The sequence below is a fragment of the Geotrypetes seraphini genome, chromosome 17 (genome assembly GCF_902459505.1).
Source record: "Geotrypetes seraphini chromosome 17, aGeoSer1.1, whole genome shotgun sequence".
Taxonomy (NCBI): domain Eukaryota; kingdom Metazoa; phylum Chordata; class Amphibia; order Gymnophiona; family Dermophiidae; genus Geotrypetes; species Geotrypetes seraphini.
This window is the reverse complement of record NC_047100.1, coordinates 2,318,906-2,337,128: the sequence shown is the minus strand read 5'-3', so window position 1 is coordinate 2,337,128 and position 18,223 is coordinate 2,318,906. Positions and strand designations below refer to the sequence as shown.

The following is an 18,223-nucleotide window of genomic DNA, read 5'->3' as shown; positions in this document are numbered from 1 at the left end:
TTTAAAGCATACAAATTAAAAAAAAAAAAAAAATCCTAGGGTAAATGACAGGCTTGTATAGGTCTATACCTCACTGTAATGCTGAATATCCCAGTGCCTTGCTGGAGAAACCTCAAATGAGCTTATCAAATGATCGGTCATTTGTCTCCTAGCAACCAAGTGACTTTGGCTCTCTTGGGGATGTGTGCTATGTGAAAGTGAAAAATATGCCTCATTATGCATGAAAGCCAACTAACTGCTCCAAACGTTCCAGGCACATCATTGAGAGAAAACTTTTCCAACTCACCATATGAAGATGCAAAAAAGACAAACGGCTGCCGACAGTTAATGCAAACATTTCCCATGTTGTTCAGTAGAGGATTATTGGTAGAACATCGATAGCACATGGGCACAAGCTCCTAGAAAGGCAAAAGAGTTGCACATGGCAGGGTAAAAGATTGTCACAATTTTCCAAAGCCATTTACCCTGGTAAAATGACTAAAATCCACAGGACAGGTTTTTAGATCAGAAACTATTGTAATGTGACCAGATAAGTTGCTTTTATAAGCTCCACATGATAAGATCAATTGTAAAAGTTTTAGAACCAGCAGCATTAAAGGAGAAATTAGGTTCTTGCATAATTTACTTTCTTTTAGCTTCTCCAGACCAGTAGAGGTAAATCTTTACGAATGGGACGTACCAAAGCAGTTCCCATCACAGGAGGGACCCCTGAAGGGCCGAAACCAGAACACGCTCACTGAACACTGCGCCCCGACGCGCCTGAACATCTACCCGGTAGTGTCTGACAAAGGAATGCAATCAAACCGCAGCCTTACAAATGTCCACTGGAGGCACGAGCGATGACTCAGCCAAGAAGCCGCTTGACCCCGAGTGGAATGAGCCTTGAGAAACTCCGGAACAGGCTTCTACCTCAGAAGATAAGCGGAAGCAATAGTCTCCTTGATCCAGCACGCAATAGTCGCCTGAGAAGCACTAGCCCCCCTACGAGGACCCGCCAGAAGGACAAAGATGATCAGATTTCCTGATCTCCTGGGTCCGCTGCACATAAGAGCGAAGGACCCGACCGACATCTAACTTGTGCAGCTATCGTGGCTCAGAAGAGCCCCCCCCCCCCGACTACCCAACACCGGGAGGCCTACAGACTGATTGACATGAAAAGGAGAAACTACTTTTAGTAGAAAGGAAGGAACAGGCCTCAAGACAACCCGCTCCCTAGAAAATTCCAAAACAGGGAGCCCTACAAGAGAAAACCTGTAGACCAGAAACACGCCTAGTGAAAGTAATGGCAACCAAAAAACCCGCCTTCAGAGTAAGGTCCTTCAAAGAGCAGCCACTCAACGGTGCAAAAGGTGGGCGCACCAGAACAGAAAGAACCAGATTGAGATCCCAAGATGGAACAGGGTCACACGGGTGGCTTGAGCAACTTGGCCGCCCGCAAAAAGCGAATCACATCAGGAATGGCTGTCAAACGCTGACCTGTCACTAACCCACGAAAGGCTGACAAGGCAGCAAGCCGAACCCAGAGAGACCAAGCAAGGCCATCTGGTAAGAACTCTAGGACGTTAGGCAGGGAAGCGCAAAAAAAGACCACTCCCCGAGCCTGGTACCATCATCAAAGAGACGCCAAACCCGCACATAAGCCCAAGACGTAGAAAGCCTCCGGGACCCCAAGAGAGTAGAGATCACTTTATCTGAATACCCCTTCTCACCTAGGCGACCCCTTTCAAGAGCCAAGCCGTAAGACAGAAGGGAGATGGGTCGAACATGGGAATGGGACCCTGCGTCAGAACGTTGTCCAAGAGAGGCAGAGGAAGAAGATCCGCTACCAGATGCCTCACCAGATCCGCATACCATGGACGTCAAGGCCAAGCCGGAGCCACCAGAACCACAAGACCCGGATGGCGAATAATGCGGAAAAGAACTCTGCCCACTAATGCCCACGGAGAGAACACAAACAACAGTCCCTCAGTTGGCCATGGTTGAACAAGAGCATTCAGACCCTTGGCCAGACCAACCCTGCGACAACTGAAGAAGCGGGGCACTTTGGCATTGCCACTCTTGGCCATCAGGGGCTGATCCCAAGCCTGCACTATCAGCTGAAAGGCCATGGGACTGAGATACCACTCTCCGGGATCTAAGATGTGACGACTGAGGAAGTCTGCCTGAACATTCTCCACCCCGGCTACGTGAGAGTCCGAGAGATCCAGAAGGTGTGATTCTGCCCAAAGGAAAAGCCGAGTCGCCACCTGTGCGCTCGTGGTGCCTCCCTGACGATTGACTAAAGCCACCGCCGTGGCCTGTCCGACAGAACTCTGTCCGACTCGCCCATTAAAAAGGGAGCAGAAGGCGAATAGCGCCAGATGGAAGGCACTGGGCTGCAACACATGGAACAACCAGGACGCCTCCTCCATGGACCAGGTGCCTGGAGCTGAGTGACCTAGACACTGAGCCCCCCAACCGAGGAGACTGGCATATATGAGAAGCACCGGCCACTGTGGTAGATCCAGACTCACCCCCTGAACCAGATGAGAAGTCTGCAGCCACCAATGAAGACCGCAGCGCACCAAGCCTCACAGAGGGACAAGGACATCCAAACTGTGCCTCTGGGGCAACCACCTCCAGAGCAGAGCATACTGAAGAGGACGCAAGTGGGTCCGTGCCCACCTCACCACATCCAGAGACGCCGTCATTGACCCCAAGACTTGGAGGAAATCCTGTGCCCGAGGACACCAGGACGCCATAAGGTGAATCTGAGAATGCAATTTGCTTACCCGGGCCTCTGGAAGGAAGACCTTCCCCAAGGATGTATCAAACAGAACCCCAAGGTACTCCAGCTGGGACCAATCGACTCTTGGAAAGGTTGACCACCCTGCCCAGCGACCGGGGAAACTCACCACCCGAGCCGTAACTCGGGTGCTCTCCTGCAACGACTGAGCCCAACCAACCAGTCGTCCAAGTAGGGGTGCACCAGAATGCCCTCCAACTGCAAGGCCGCCATGACAACCACCATCACCGTGGTGAACGTCCGGGGAGATGTGGGCAGGCCAAAGGGAAGCGCACAGAACTGAAAGTGCTGACCCAAGATCGCAAAAGCGAAGGAAGCACTGATGAGAGGACCGAATGGAAACACGCAAGTAGGCCTCCGTCACAGCGAGAGAAGTCAGGAACTACCCCGGCTGAACCGCCAGAAGGACAGACTGCAGTGTGTCCATGCGAAAAGAGGGAATTCTGAGAGCCCTGATGACCCTTGTTTAAATCGAGGAGGGGCCGAAAGGTCCCCTCCTTCTTGGGCACCACAAAGGAAAAGGTGTACCAGCCGGTGCCGCACTCCTGAGGGGACACTGGAACAACCGCTTTGAGATCTAGCAAGTACTGAAGATCTGGAGAAAGGCTAGCGTCTCCCATGCTGCCTGACACGGAGAGGCAAGATATGATCTGGCAGAAGGTGGCAAACTCCAGAGCATAACCATCCCGCAGCACCCCCAGGACCCACTGATCGGCCCACTTGGGAAACAAGTAGTGCAGCCGGGCACCCACCAGAACCAAAGGGGTGCCGGCAAAGAGCCATTGGGCAGGACGGGCAGTGGGGAAACCGGCGGGGGGACTCCCAGCCCCCCGACGGGCCCCCTGAAAGGACTGCATGCGCTGAGCCAACTGACCCCAGGGAAAAACCGGAAGCCTGGAAAGAAGCAGCTCGACGCCCAGGGCGAAACTTGCAAAATACCCGCAGACGCCCCCGGGCAGTGCCACCCCAAGACACCGGGTGGGCACGGTCCTCAGGCAGACGGGGCATCTCAGAGTCCGTCAGAGTCTGAACCAACTTATTTAAGTCCTCTCCAAACAAAAACGACCCCCGAAAGGGAAATTTTTGGAAATTAAGTTTTGGACGCGGCAACCGTCGACCAAGCGCGAAGCCACAAGGTACGGTGCGCGGCCACCAAAAGCCCTAGCCTTAGCTGCAGGCCGCCTCAAGTCAGAAAGAGCATCCGAGAGGAACGAGGCAGCCATCTCAATCTTCGCCACCTCCAGATTCACAAAGGACCAGACATCAGACTCCCGATCCAGGACACGCTCAGACCACTGAAACATGGTGTGAGCCACCAGCTCCACACAAATAGCCGCCTGGACCCCAAGGCAGAGACATCAAGATTCTGCTTAAAAAGTGTCTCTAACATACGCTCTTCAGAAACCCGAAGGGCAGAACCATCCGCAACAGGCACCGCATCCACCACTGGTGAAAATAAGGTAAGCCCTATCCCACTCCGGGATGGGATCCCAACGAGCCAGGGCACGCGCCAACTGAAACGGCGCCCCCAGCGAATTCCACTGTGCCAGCACGATATCCCGAAAAATCCTGATGCACAGGAAAAGAGCGGGAAAACAGGATAGACCCCTGAAGCAGAGGGGCCCCCATACGCGGTTTCTCCGGTGGTGCATTGTCAAAAAAGCAGCACCAAGGAGATCCCCAACTGTCTGCACAAAGAAAGAAATTAAATCAGGGGGGGAAAAACCCCGGAGGTCCCCAGGGACTCCCTGCCCCAGCAGGGGTCCCTGCTGAAACCTGCCCCTGTGTTTGCAATACAGGGGGAAGGTCACCTGAGGTTGCAGACAAAATGGAGGGGCCAGACAGAGAAAACAGCAAAGTTCCTGCCAAAAATGCTCCCGCCATGGCCTGTAGCGGCTGAGAAGCCTGAACAGTCCCAGCCGCTAAAACAGGCAAGTCAGCATCAGAGGTCAAAAAATCAGCTGAGATGGAATCCTTTGCAACCCGACCATCGATGGTTCAGGGAATCCCTCCGTGGGCGGGCTTCCCCACTGCTCCCAGCCGACTTGCGAGGCACCATCAGCGGGGAACTCTGGGCGCCTGCAGCCGCTGCCGACGGAGCTCTACCACCTCACTGGCCCAAACCACCAAGTTCAGGCCGGCTGCGAGTGCTTTGCGGTTGGACCAAATTGTGTCCCACTCTCCCAAAGATGGGCACAATTGCTCCATACCCGACCTAGCTAGAAACAAAGTGCCGGTTAGATGAAAAAGACAGTAAAATACAGTTATCTTAAAGGGAAACAACCCTTCAGACTAGCACTACCTAAGGATTTTTTTTTTTTTTTACAGAACAGACTCCACAGGCTCTCGAAACAGTAGGCCTTGCTTGATTTAGGGGGCAAGGCTGACCGCTGAGGCTCCTCTAAAAAAATGTGGGGAGGTGGAAGAAGTGGGGGGAGGGATCTCGCTCGAGACCCGCCGGGTTTGACACCCCCGAGGTCGGAAGGACCCCCAAACAGGGCCCGCCCAAGTTCTGTCCGGCCAAAAACAGGGACTAGAAACCCCCTAAACAAATTCCAACAGCCCTACCAAGGGAGATGGGTACAGATCACTCAACACCTGCTGGAGACTGAAAGAAGAGAAGGGAGTATATTATATACTGTCCCACAGTTTTGTTTTCAGTCTCCACCTGCTGGTCGTGATTGGATATATACCCATTCGTAAAGATTAACCTCTACTGGTCTGGAGAGTGCTAAAGAATAAGGGTTTTCTCCTGTTTCAGAATGCTTTATTATCTATAAAATTCTTCCGATTAGTAAAGAGAATAAACTTACCTCATTGTCGTGAAAAGGTTTGGAGCGGATCGTGAGGCTTCCAAGCTCAATGGACTTCTGGAACCGAGCTGGGATCCGTAGACCCTGCAGTTTCTCATATGCGTGGCGTGCCAACTTATATGCTCCCAGAGCCTTACTCTGTTTCGCAAGAGCATAGAGCGTATTCCTGCCATTGTATTAAGGAACAAAGAAACACTTTGCACTGACAGAAAGATACTTTCCATAGCTAACATCATTCTAGATGAGTGTTTTATTACGGGACACTAGACTACACAACTGTAATCCTTCAAGGACTTCATAATATTCCTGTGAAACACCTGCAGTTGGGCTCAGCAGCCAGTCCTAGCCACTGGATCAAAAACATTTCTGCCAAAATCAAGCTTCTTTGGGACTAATTTTACTGGAAGACACCAATGCTGACTCACACCTTCATACCTGATCTTACACTGCTATAAATATGTACCATGTCCTCGAAGCAAGTATTCAGGTATTTTCTAAAATGCAGACACATTCTACAACTCTGCCTGTTACTTGTACGCTCATATAGTGCCACACAATTTTCTAAGACCTCTTTGCTGGGCGTGGCTTGGAGCGCGCACGATATGGCAGCCTAACTGCAGCGCTCCCGTATCCAGGCAACAAACGGAATAAAAATAAAACTTCTACTTTTTTGAATCGCGATTAAAAACACATAAAACAACGTCGGAGATGGCGAATATGAAGCAGGGGAAAGCTGAAAAACCTTCGACATCGGGTATCTCTGCAAAAAGAACAAAAGTTACTCCTCTGTCACCATCGAGTGTGCCGTTCCCGATGGAGACTGAAGAACTCACTGAAAAGTCAGACATTATGACAGAATTGTTCAAAATAAAATTAATGCTGACTGAAAACGCCAACAAAATATCTGAAGTCAAAGAAGAACTTCTTATTATGAAACAAGAGATCCAAACGGAGAGACTGAGAATGACAGTGCTGGAAGAAAAAATGGAGAGGTTTGATTCCTTCACACAGGAATATGACAAAGATAAAAAAGAAGTAACAGCTTTAAAAAATCAAATGGTGGACATGGAAAACCGAGGAAAAAGAAAGAACATCAGAATTTTGGGACTGGCTGAAAATATTGAAGGGGAAGATCCTGTGTTATTCCTGGAAAATCTTTTACCTAAACTGCTTCAGCTCAATTCAAAATGGCCGTTAGAAATTGAAAGAGCCCACAGAATTCCAACAAGAAAGCCAGTAAATCAGACTGCTCCAAGACCTTTGATATTCAAGGTGTTAAGGTATCAACAAGCTCAAGAAATATTAAAAATGGCAAAAGCAAATAAAAACTTGAATTATAAAGGATCAAAACTGATTTTAGTACCAGATTTTGCTAAATATACAGCAAACATAAGAAAACAATTCCTTACATACAGACAGCAGCTGAAAGAAAAAGGATACATATATGGATTATATTATCCATCCACTATGAGAATATCCAGTGGAAATAAATCCATATACTTTCAAGACCCGGAAAAACTGAAAGAATTTCTGACACAAAAAGAACCTAAGTTTACATAAAAAACAGAACAATTCAGTTGAAGAAAGAAGAAAGAAGAAAGAAGAAAGAAGATGGAAAAAAGGGAAAATAAAGAAGAGTATTAATAAAAAAAAAAAAAATAAAATAAAAATTAAGATATAATAAAAGGTATTAACTGGAAAAATAATTCATATTTATTGATATAGTGGATGCAATAATATAATATTATTTTATTAAATTAATTATTAATAAAATATTAGCATCCACAATCATTAATATTAATATTAAAAAAAAAAAAAAAAAAACAATAAATAAATAAATAAATAAATAAATAAATAAATAAAAAAAAAAATATATATATATAAAAAAAAAAAAAAAATTTAAAATTTATATAAATTACATGTTTTAAACAAAATAGAAAATTTATTCAATCATATAGCATATTAACTTATTATGATTAAGGAATAATGAAATGATTTACAAAGAAATTATCATTAAAAATATTTATAGGAAAAATTTATTATTGATATATTGAAAATAAGAATAAAAAATGAAATATATTAATTTATTATAAAAACAATATTTCAAATTTGTATAAGAAAATTATAAGTTTATGAAATATATACAAGGAAATAATTTGATTATTGACAAGATTAATTAATAAAATAGATATCGAAAATAAAATTTTTATTTGAATCAATTATTCAGACATATTAAATGATAATGAAAAATAAGAAAATAAGTAACTGATTGTTTGATAATTAATAAAATATGAATTTATTATAAAACTTATTTATTGATATAAAATGTATATTTTATTCAACTAATTATTCAAATTAATTTATTATGAAGATGATCTATGAAAATGATTGATTTGAAATTTTATTAAAATTAATATTTATATATTTATATAAAAATGAATATATATAATTTATATGAAGATCTATATAGATATATATTGAAAAATAGAGCTATATTGTAATATGTTTATTTATGAAGAGTATAATATTACATGTATGCATGATATTGATTTTAATTTTATAAATTAGATATATATAATTCTTAGTAAATTTATAAAATATTATAGATTAAATGGATATAAATTCCAATTATATAAGGGTGGAAGTATAAAGAATATATTGAATTTAGAAATGTGTTTTTTTTTTAGTAATAATATAATGAATTATTAGTTGCCTGGAGATGGAGATGTAGGTTTTGCATGACCAATGCGTGTTCCAAATCAGAATATGATAATGGGTGGGAGGGGAGGGAAAATAATGGGTGGGATAGAACATGAATTATTAATGAATGTGCTAGGAGATAATCGTGTAAATTATCATAGAATATTGGTTAAAATATAATTATTAATTAGATGGATATAAAAATGTATTCGCTGAATGTCAATGGTTTAAATCATCCTATTAAGAAGAAGAAATTATTATCGTTCCTTAAAAATCAAAATGCAGACATTTACTTCATTCAAGAAACCCATCTTTCGGAAATTGAATCAAAAAAATTATCTGGAGGTTGGATTTCTAAATGTTTATTTGCACCGGCTTTAAAGAAAAAAGCTGGAGTGGCTGTTCTAATAAACAAAAAATGTAATGCAGATTTTAAATTAATTAATTATGATCCCTTAGGTAGATGGGTACATATCGAGATGGTCCTGGGAAATACAACCCTGAACTTATTCAATTTGTATGCTCCTAATACGAATCAAATGGAGTTTTTTAAACAAATTCAACAATTGCTCTTACCACTGGCTACATCTAATTTAATAGTAGCAGGGGATTTCAATGCTGTAATGGATCCGATTTTGGATAAAAAACCAAGTAAAGTTATGAAATCATTAGGCTTAGATAATTTGATAACATCTTGTGATTTAGTAGATATATGGCGAATTCTTCATTTTAATGATCAGGAATTTTCTTTTTGTTCTCAGGTCCATAAATCTTTTTCACGAATTGATTATATATTTGTTTCTAATAATATAGCGCAGCGTGTCTTAAAAGCAGCAATTGATTCTATTATAATTTCAGATCATGCTGGTGTGTGGATTAATCTTCAAAATAATGATGTTGAAAATTTTGATTTAATTTGGAGATTTAATAATGATTTATTAGCGGATTCAAAATTTCTTGAAGACTTTAAAATAAAAATGCAAGAATTCTTTCAATTTAATGAATCAGATGATATTAATGCTGAGATCTTATGGGATGCTTTTAAAGCAACTATGAGAGGAAATATTATTTCATATTCAACATTTATTAATAAACAAAAAAAAAAACAATTTATAGAGATGGGAAAGCAAATTAAATTATTAGAAAATAAATTAATTGAAAAATGGGAAAATAATACACTACAAGAATTATTAAAATTAAAAGTTAAATATAATGAGATTTCTTCTCAAATTGTGAGGAAAGACATTTTCAACAAACAAGTACAATATTATGGAAATTCAAATAAAGCGGGGAAATTATTAGCAAACTTTCTAAAAGCAAAGAAAAGAAAATCTAAGATTATTGCAATTAAAGATACACAAGGTAACACACATACCAACACAAAAGATATTATAACACAATTTCTTGATTTTTATAAAGAATTATATACTTCCAATTCTTATAAAAATAAAGAACAAGACGGATTAACTTTTTTAAATTCATATATTGGACCAAATATTCCAGATCATATAAAAGGAAGTTTAGAAGAACCTATATCTTTAAAAGAATTAGAAACAGCATTGAAATCTCTTAGAGCTGGATCCGCTCCAGGTGGAGATGGTTATACGGTTGAATTTTATAAATTTTTCCAAAATATCATATTACCACATCTGTTAAATTTATATCAATATCAAATAAAGAATGAAAATATTTCTGGTACTATGGCAGAATCGATAATTATAGTCTTACCAAAACCAAACAAAGATCCTACTCTGGTTTCAAATTACAGGCCTATTTCATTATTGAATGTGGATAACAAATTAATGGCTAAAGTATTAGCATTAAGATTGGCAAAAGCTCTCCCTTTCATTATTGATGTACATCAAACAGGATTTATTGCTAAAAGACATTCATCAAATAATACTAGATTAGCATTCCACTCATTAAATTTAGCAAAAAATATAAATGATCCAGTTTTTTTAATATCTTTAGATGCAGAAAAAGCCTTTGACAGAGTGGAATGGAATTTTATATACCAAGCTTTACAATGGTTTGGCATAGGATCCGGTTTTATTAAAATGATTCAGACATTGTATAGCTCTCCTGGTGCAAGATTATATATTAATAATAATTTATCAAACAGATTTAACTTGCATAGGGGAGTTAGACAAGGATGCCCTTTGTCTCCTTTACTTTTTGATATTGTCCTTGAACCTTTATTAATTGCAATAAACAAAACTAAGGAGATAAGGGGAATATCATTTACCGATTTTGAATTTAAATTATCAGCATATGCAGATGATATATTATTATATTTAAGAGAACCGGAAACTACTATTCCATGTATACTTAATTTAATAGAAAAATATGGTACTTTTTCTGGATATAAAATTAATTGGAACAAATCTGAAATTCTCCCAATAAATGTTCATTGTACCAAGGGATTATTTGATCCATATTCATTTATTTGGAAAGAAGATGGAATAAAATACTTAGGAATTATGATCAAAAACACAATTGAAGATACAGTCAAAGAGAATGAAAAACTTTTATTAAAAAAAATAACAGAAATGTGTGAGCAATGGAATCCACTACATCTTTCTTGGTGGGGAAGAATTCAAACAGTTAAAATGATGATATTGCCTGTGGTTTGTTACCAAATGAGTATGATTCCAATATTTTTTCAGGGGTCATTTTATAAAAAACTTAACAATGTTCTTACAAAATTTGTTTGGTGTGGGAAAAGACCAAGAATCGCTTTAGTATCATTACAAAGACCAATTGTGGAAGGGGGGGTAAATTTTCCAAATTTTTATAGGTATCATCAAGCCTATATCTTAAGACAGGGTATGTATTGGATCCTCCCAGACCTTTTAGAAAATGTACCAGATTGGCTATATTTAGAATGGCGGCTCCTGTTCCCTATATATCCAGAACAGTTAATAACTATAACAATGCCTAAAAGATACAAAGATCACAGAATTTTATTTGACACTTGGAAAACATTGAGATATATCAGTAATTTATCATCAGAACCTATTGCTAAATCTCTAAATCAATCAATATGGATAAACTCCAGGATCAAGATTGGCGGATTTAAAATCGTCTGGAAACAATGGATAAATGCAGGAATAAGAACATTGAATGATGTCATATCAGAAGGATCACTGCTTAGTTTTTCACAATTGCAAAATAAATTTGGACTAAATAAAACACAATATTTTAAATGGATGCAATTGAAGCAGGCCATTCAGGTAGGGTTCCCTGAATGGAAAAATCTAAATAATCAATATAGTTTACAGGTTCTATGTTTCCAGACGGATTTTTTGGGTCACCAAGCCGCAAAATGGTACAAATTAATATATGGATTTATAAATAAAAAAAAGAAAACAGGTCTTAGGGATATTTGGAGTATTGAGATTGGTCAGACAATTTCTGAATCTCAATGGCCAAGATTTTGGTCCTGGAGATTAAGATCTACAAGGTCAGCATCTATGAATCAAACATGGTTATTCTTATTACATAGAGTATTTTGGACCCCAACGCGCCTGCAAAAAATAGATAGTACTAGATCAAATAGATGCTGGCATTGTAAATTGGAAACAGGGACATTAGATCATTTAATCTTTTTCTGTCCCTATGTAAATGCATTTTGGAATTCAATTTGGCCCCAAATTAATAACTTACTAGAAAATCACGTAGGACTCTCATATGACACCATATTATTTGGAACTGCAATGAGAACTAAGAGTCCGATTTCAGCAAATAATAATAAGCTATTATTAATACTAACAGGAGTCGCCATGCAACAAATTACTCAAAATTGGAAAGACTATACCAAATTGAATTATACATTCTGGTGGAACTCTGTTTGTCATATTTATAAAATGGAAAAAATATTAGCGATACAACAGGGAAATCTTCTTAATTTCAAGAAAATATGGCAACCATTGACAAATTATTCTAATGATTAGTTTCTTAGCACAATGATAAAAATTGTATATGAATGGGGTGGGATTTGATTAATTAATGGAAACATATTATATAAAAAGGGAGAGGGAATTATATTTTATATGATATTGAATAATCTTTTTCATATTATATTTTAAATATTATGAATTAATAATGATAATATTTCAGATATGTAATAATTAATATATATTGTATGATTTAAATATTGTAAGAATGGAAAATTTATAAATAAAAAATTAAAAAAAAAAAAAAAAAAAAAAGACCTCTTTGCTACGTGTTAAACAGGCTCTACACACAGAAAAAGCTTTTAAAAATGATCCCTCTGGGGTCAGAGGTTCTAGTACAAACAACATAGGAGAGAGGGGGGGTAGCCCTGCAAGATACCTCTCTCAAGAGTGAAAGTGGGGGCGAGTTCTCCATTGACCAGAATCTGGATTACTGTATAAAGCACATATACCAGTTAAAAAGCTGCCCGAGGACCCAAAACAAGTAATCCCATATCGTCGTATCAAACGCTTTTTCAGCGTCTTTGCTTACAACAGCAGCTTATATAAAAATAAAATAAATAAAAAAGGTGGGCTAATGCAGTCTAATTATTGTACGTCATAGAGCAAAACATCCCAACAAACAGAACATGTTCCAAAAATTGTGCTCTCTGACTTCACGTTCTCTTCACAAGGACCAGGAAGTGATATCAGAGGGAAGGATAAGGCCAGCATAAGCAGCAGGTAAGAGATGCTGTTAACACCCGGTGAAGATTAAAATAGGTACGGGGGAGGGGAAGGTGGTGGCACATGCACAGCTGTGCCATGCAGGTGCCGCCTTCCATTCTGGACTGGTCTGGTACAACTCAAGGAAAGAAAATGATCAGATAAGACCAAATGTCACAAGCCATTCAGTGGCAGGCCACTTTTCAAATGACGGATCTCTAGTCAGCTAATGCTTGAATATTGACCCAAAGAAAACTGGCAAAATAGCATTGCAACATTAGCTGTTTTATTTAACCTCATAGACTGATTTTTTAGTAAATGGTTCTATGCAGCCATGAACCATGAGTAATTTACAAGCATGTGCCATGGAGGCTTGTGCTTACTCTTGTCTGGTTTTCACAGAAAATAGGCACCTACTGCCTAAGAAACATCTGCTCAGCCTTTGCAAGTTTATGCCTGCATATTTTACAAACAGTTTGTACGCTGCCCAACTCCATCTCCACGAATGCCCACCATCCAATCACAGGATGCAGGAGTTTGACTCCCACAAATATACTTTTGCACAACAATGCACAATACGGTTGATCTCCGTCTATAACCACATCATACACGCTCAAATGACTCACAAAATGACCTAAGTGACTGTTCAATTTTGCTACAATATAGTTTTCAAACTTTTCTCTTTCATGTACTTCCTTTCTGTACATGAAGCCGACTCTTGCTAGACATTAAGTTGATTAATTGTGCTCTGGGTTGCTGGAAATGATGCAAGGATACACTTTTGAGATCCCTAGTGGAGTTTCCTTGGTCAAGTTGTGAAGCAAAAACCTGGAGATGTTGAAAAGTGTCTCAGACTGGTGAGTACTGAAGGGCTCCTCCTGCAAATTTTAAATAAAAACATGAATACAGCCTGTATGTACTGATTTGTTTTATTTTCTGGAAGCGACTGGATCACAATGAATGCTGACACTGAATCTGGCTGCTGGAAAGCCTCTTACCGTGTATCTCTGAATGGAATGATAAACGTGGTAGAGTTCAGCTAGATGTTGAAAGTGATGAAACTTTTGTAACATTTCAACCTCCTTCTCTGCATTCTCTGAATAGTAAACAAACCAATACAATTTAATTACTGAGTTGCCTTTTAATCATCTAATATTAACATGAAATGCTGTTGCTGAACTCCAAAAAAAACGTATTCCAGTCAATATTCAGCTGGCGAAGTTAATGCTTACAACCACTAGCTAAGTTAGAAACAGATATTCAATGCAGACCATGTGTGGGCACTGGCATTTACAATACTTATGTGGGTCCAAACCAAACTCCCCTAATGCACTTCTGCAAATTCTAGCTGAATATTGCCTGGGAGCCAACTAAGGTCAGGTCCCCCTCCCTGCTCAAGAGGAAAGGACCCCTCATCCAACTCCCCCTTTCCCAAGAACAAAGGCCTACCCTCCAAAACTGACCCCATTGCCTCAAGAGTCTTGCAGCCCCCAACATGGCCCCTCTACCCCTGTAGGTTCTCCCCACCCCCTTCAGGCATGGCAGGGCGGGAACAATCCCCATTTGCTCTTGCCAGATTCTAAATGGCTACCACAGCCTTTAGTAGCAGTCTTGTGGTACTAGCAGTAAGGTGGAAGGGAAGGGCTTTGCTCTCAGGGAGGGAGGATCAGATGGAAGGGACCCTTTCTCCTAAGGAGGGGGGAAGGGGGATCGGGAAAGAGAGAAAAGATGGATCAGTTCAGGGGAGGGGATAGGGGAGATGAAGAGGACAAGATATCTTGACATTCAGTACCTGAGCAAAGACTGGATTGCTAACCAGCTAAGTTAGAACTATCCTAACTTTAACTGATGAGTTAACCAGGCACTGGTTTGAATATTGGCCGATGCCCAGTTAACTTCTGGGTGACTACAGATACTTGGATATGGCCTGGCGTTGAAAATTTGGCCTCAGTTCTGCCTGTGGTGGCTTAAAAACTGCTAATCACTGCCAGCTCAATATTGACCACTAAGGTTTTTTCTCCCTTAGCCAGAGGATGAAAAAAAGATTGTAGGAAATCAGGCTTCATAAACTTCATGCTACTTATGCAGAATTGCCAAAATTCATTAATGTATTGGGTGCACATGGCTTCTATCTCCTTTAACAATCCTACCTTGTGCAATGTCTAAGCACTGCATGGAGAGCATCCAGTAATAATAGGCAGCATCATTGAAGCGGCTTTCAACCACAGCATTATGTGTGAGCTGCTCTAGAACCCTGACTGCTTCGCCCTGTCTGCCCGCCTTATGGAATGCTGTGGAGAGAAGAAAACCAGATCACAAATCCTGCACATCACAAGTACTTACTCATTAACTGCTAGTTCCCTCTTGACAATTCAAGGCCTTATTTGGTAGGCTGACCCTTAGTGGTGCATCTCAAAGCATTTTGGATCCTGGTGAAACTGGAAGCAGGAGCAAATGAAAAATCAAGTGATTGTCAGATACCTTCAAGTAGGGATGTGGAAAAAGAGGAGGTCAGCTACCTTTGGGATGGGGGCTGTGACTCCTTTTTTAATGTCATATCACCACTCATATACTGACAGCAGATAAAAGGCCAAATGACTCTCGCCTTCTCTCCCCAAGAGATACCACATGCCTGTCCTATGTTTTCTTGAATTCATTCAACACAGTTTTTGTTTCCACCACCTCTACCAGGAGACTATTCCACACATGTACCACCCTTTCTGTAAAAAAAGTATTTTCTTAACTTTATCCTTTGCCCTCTCTCTCTGGAATTTCCTTTCAATTGAAAGAGCCTCCCAATGAGCTGTAAATTAGTGCCATATGCTCATGCTTTTGTGGGAACCTCACTTTAGAAGCCATGTGGCCAACCACTTCACTATGCCATAATGAATATTGTTATTTAAATAATTGTCTGGTACCTGCATCTGGCTTCTTCTTGGATTTCTTTAAAAGGTGGTAAACCTGGAGCACAGTGTGGGCAGAGCAGGGGCGGAGTTGCAATCTACATGAGTGTACAGAGTGCACAAGACTGAATTTGTGCATGTGTGTGCTACTGGGAATGACTGTAGGAGCCTATTATATAAGGACACAACAAAGTATATGTTGTCTTTACAAAACAGATGCCAGAAAACTCCCTCCCCAATGGTCTAAACAGGCAAGAAAGCTCACCCTTTTGTGCTTCTTCAAACCTGTCATTCTCCGCCAACCAGCAAGCATAAGGCATGTACACATCATCTTTGAACTCAGAATGCTTCTCCACAAGGGCAAAGGCCTGATAAGGGAGAGGGGACTTGTTAGCAGACCGGACCAAAACTGCAGAACACATGCATCTTTACATACAGAAACGTGGTGCTTATGGGAAGTCCTATGCACTGAAATCTATACCTTCCTCCTAGTTCAATGAGAGGTTGGTGATTCATTAAAATGTTTGTTTAATTGACAAAAAAATGCATGATGAATTTGTTTACTTTTTTTAATTCTTTATTCATTTTTACAACTTACAAGTGCATATAAGTTATTATAAAGAATAATTTACATTTTTCCCAAGTTTTAATTTTTTATTGTGGTATGGGGGGGTTTATTAACAATATATTCTAATGATAAGATATTATATTTATGTGGTATGTCTATTTTGTTGGAAAAGTGATAGGGGAGGGGGAGGGCTAAATTTTCTTGTTGAAAGATTGCTGATTTTCAAGTGATGCTGTATCTTACGTGTTTGTTATTTATTGTACACTTGTTGTAAATTATAAATGAATAAAGAATTAAAAACAAAAAAAAAAAGAAAATGACATTTGAACTTGGATACATCACTTGCTTTTCTAACATAATCAACTTAAATTAATGAAATTTAACCCCCTCCCTCCCACCCTTTCCATGACTTATGTAATCACGTATACCTTATAATAAATTCTTTCCTACCAATCAGTTACTAATTGTTTACTAAAGATGGAAGAAATGGCAATAAAGTACATTTGTGACTACTAGAAACATATGGAAAAATAATTTAACTATCCCCTATAGCCCTATTATCATAGTTATTCCGAAGTTTGGGTAGGGGTTTTTTCAACTTGTTGTAATATTTGAAAATGAATAAAGATTTATAAAAAAAAAAAAAAAATAAAGTTTATTTTGCTTATAGGTTAAGCAGCATAAAATCTGTTTAACTCCTTGGGACCTTGCCAGGTACCTGTGACCTGGGTTGGCCACTGGGATTGATGGATCTTCAGGCTGTCCCAGTATGGCAACTTATGAAGACACCAGAAGGTATAAATTGAGTTTCCCTCTCAAATGCACTTTCAGGCTCATTTATTGGTGGTATGCAGAGCAGTCAGGGTGTTGACAGATGGCCTAATTGGCTCACATAAGCTCATTTTATTGGGATGGTTTGGACAGGGAAGAGCAGGCATATTTTTGGGTTTCTAACAGGCTCATACCTCTAGTACAAGATTCACTTGTTCTCACCTCATCCCAGTGCTGGGTTTCTACATGGAGTTGAACCAAAGCTTTGAGGTCTCCAATCTTCATGTAGGTCTCTGCTGCATACCCATGGTGTTCAAGCTTCTTAAAATAAAGTGCACATTTTGACAAAGGCTCGCGCTCTGCCTTATCGAGCTTCCGTGCTATATCAATCAACCTAAAATAGAAAATCACTGGTATCCTAAACATATATGTAGGGGTGCAAAGTCAAGTGAATCAACAACTATGCGACCCTATTTAAGACATATCTTTGGCATTTCCTTTACTTTTAACAGAATTTCCTGAGAAAATGCACGTGACACTACTACAGTGACAATGACCTACCTATCAATGGTGTGCACATGGAGAAATAACTACTTGTGAAAGAGAGGAAGGAAAAAGAACATCTTGTACTAGATAATGCCAGAGAGGTCACAAGGTTCAATCAACTTCCTCTGTCCATCAAGATCTGGGATTCTTCATACCTTTCCCTGGGTCAACTTCCCCCTACACATCAGCAACAACTTCACAGCTCTTCATCTCATGATCAGAAAAAGAAATGTGTCTTTATAAACACACATTCAGCCTCAGAAAGGGAAGTGGAATGAGATTAAAGCTGAAGAGACAACTGTGCAGAGTTACTCTGGGACCTGGTGCTTGACAGGAACTGTATTACATCTCACTTAAATGGACTCTTTCACGGTTTATTCACTCCATGTTACAACTCTTAGGAAAGATGAAGATAAATAAGAACTAAATATAGGCCTTTCTGGATCAGTGAGAGTGTTCTGCCATTTGTGGCTCAG

The 18,223-nt window shown here is 39.9% G+C and overlaps 1 protein-coding gene across 1 annotated transcript in view; it reads right to left on the bottom strand.

Annotated features, from left to right (window-relative positions):
• IFT122 (intraflagellar transport 122) overlaps positions 1-18,223 on the bottom strand; it is an 86,299-nt gene that overhangs the window by 17,573 nt on the left and 50,503 nt on the right. Inside the window, exons 11-17 of the mRNA XM_033926599.1 lie at positions 17,424-17,595; positions 16,128-16,230; positions 15,110-15,250; positions 13,958-14,055; positions 13,737-13,837; positions 5,599-5,764; positions 287-398 (exon numbers count right to left, since the gene is read on the bottom strand). Of these exons, the coding sequence (XP_033782490.1) occupies positions 287-398; positions 5,599-5,764; positions 13,737-13,837; positions 13,958-14,055; positions 15,110-15,250; positions 16,128-16,230; positions 17,424-17,595 (893 nt within the window). The remainder of the gene's footprint in view (positions 1-286; positions 399-5,598; positions 5,765-13,736; positions 13,838-13,957; positions 14,056-15,109; positions 15,251-16,127; positions 16,231-17,423; positions 17,596-18,223) is intronic.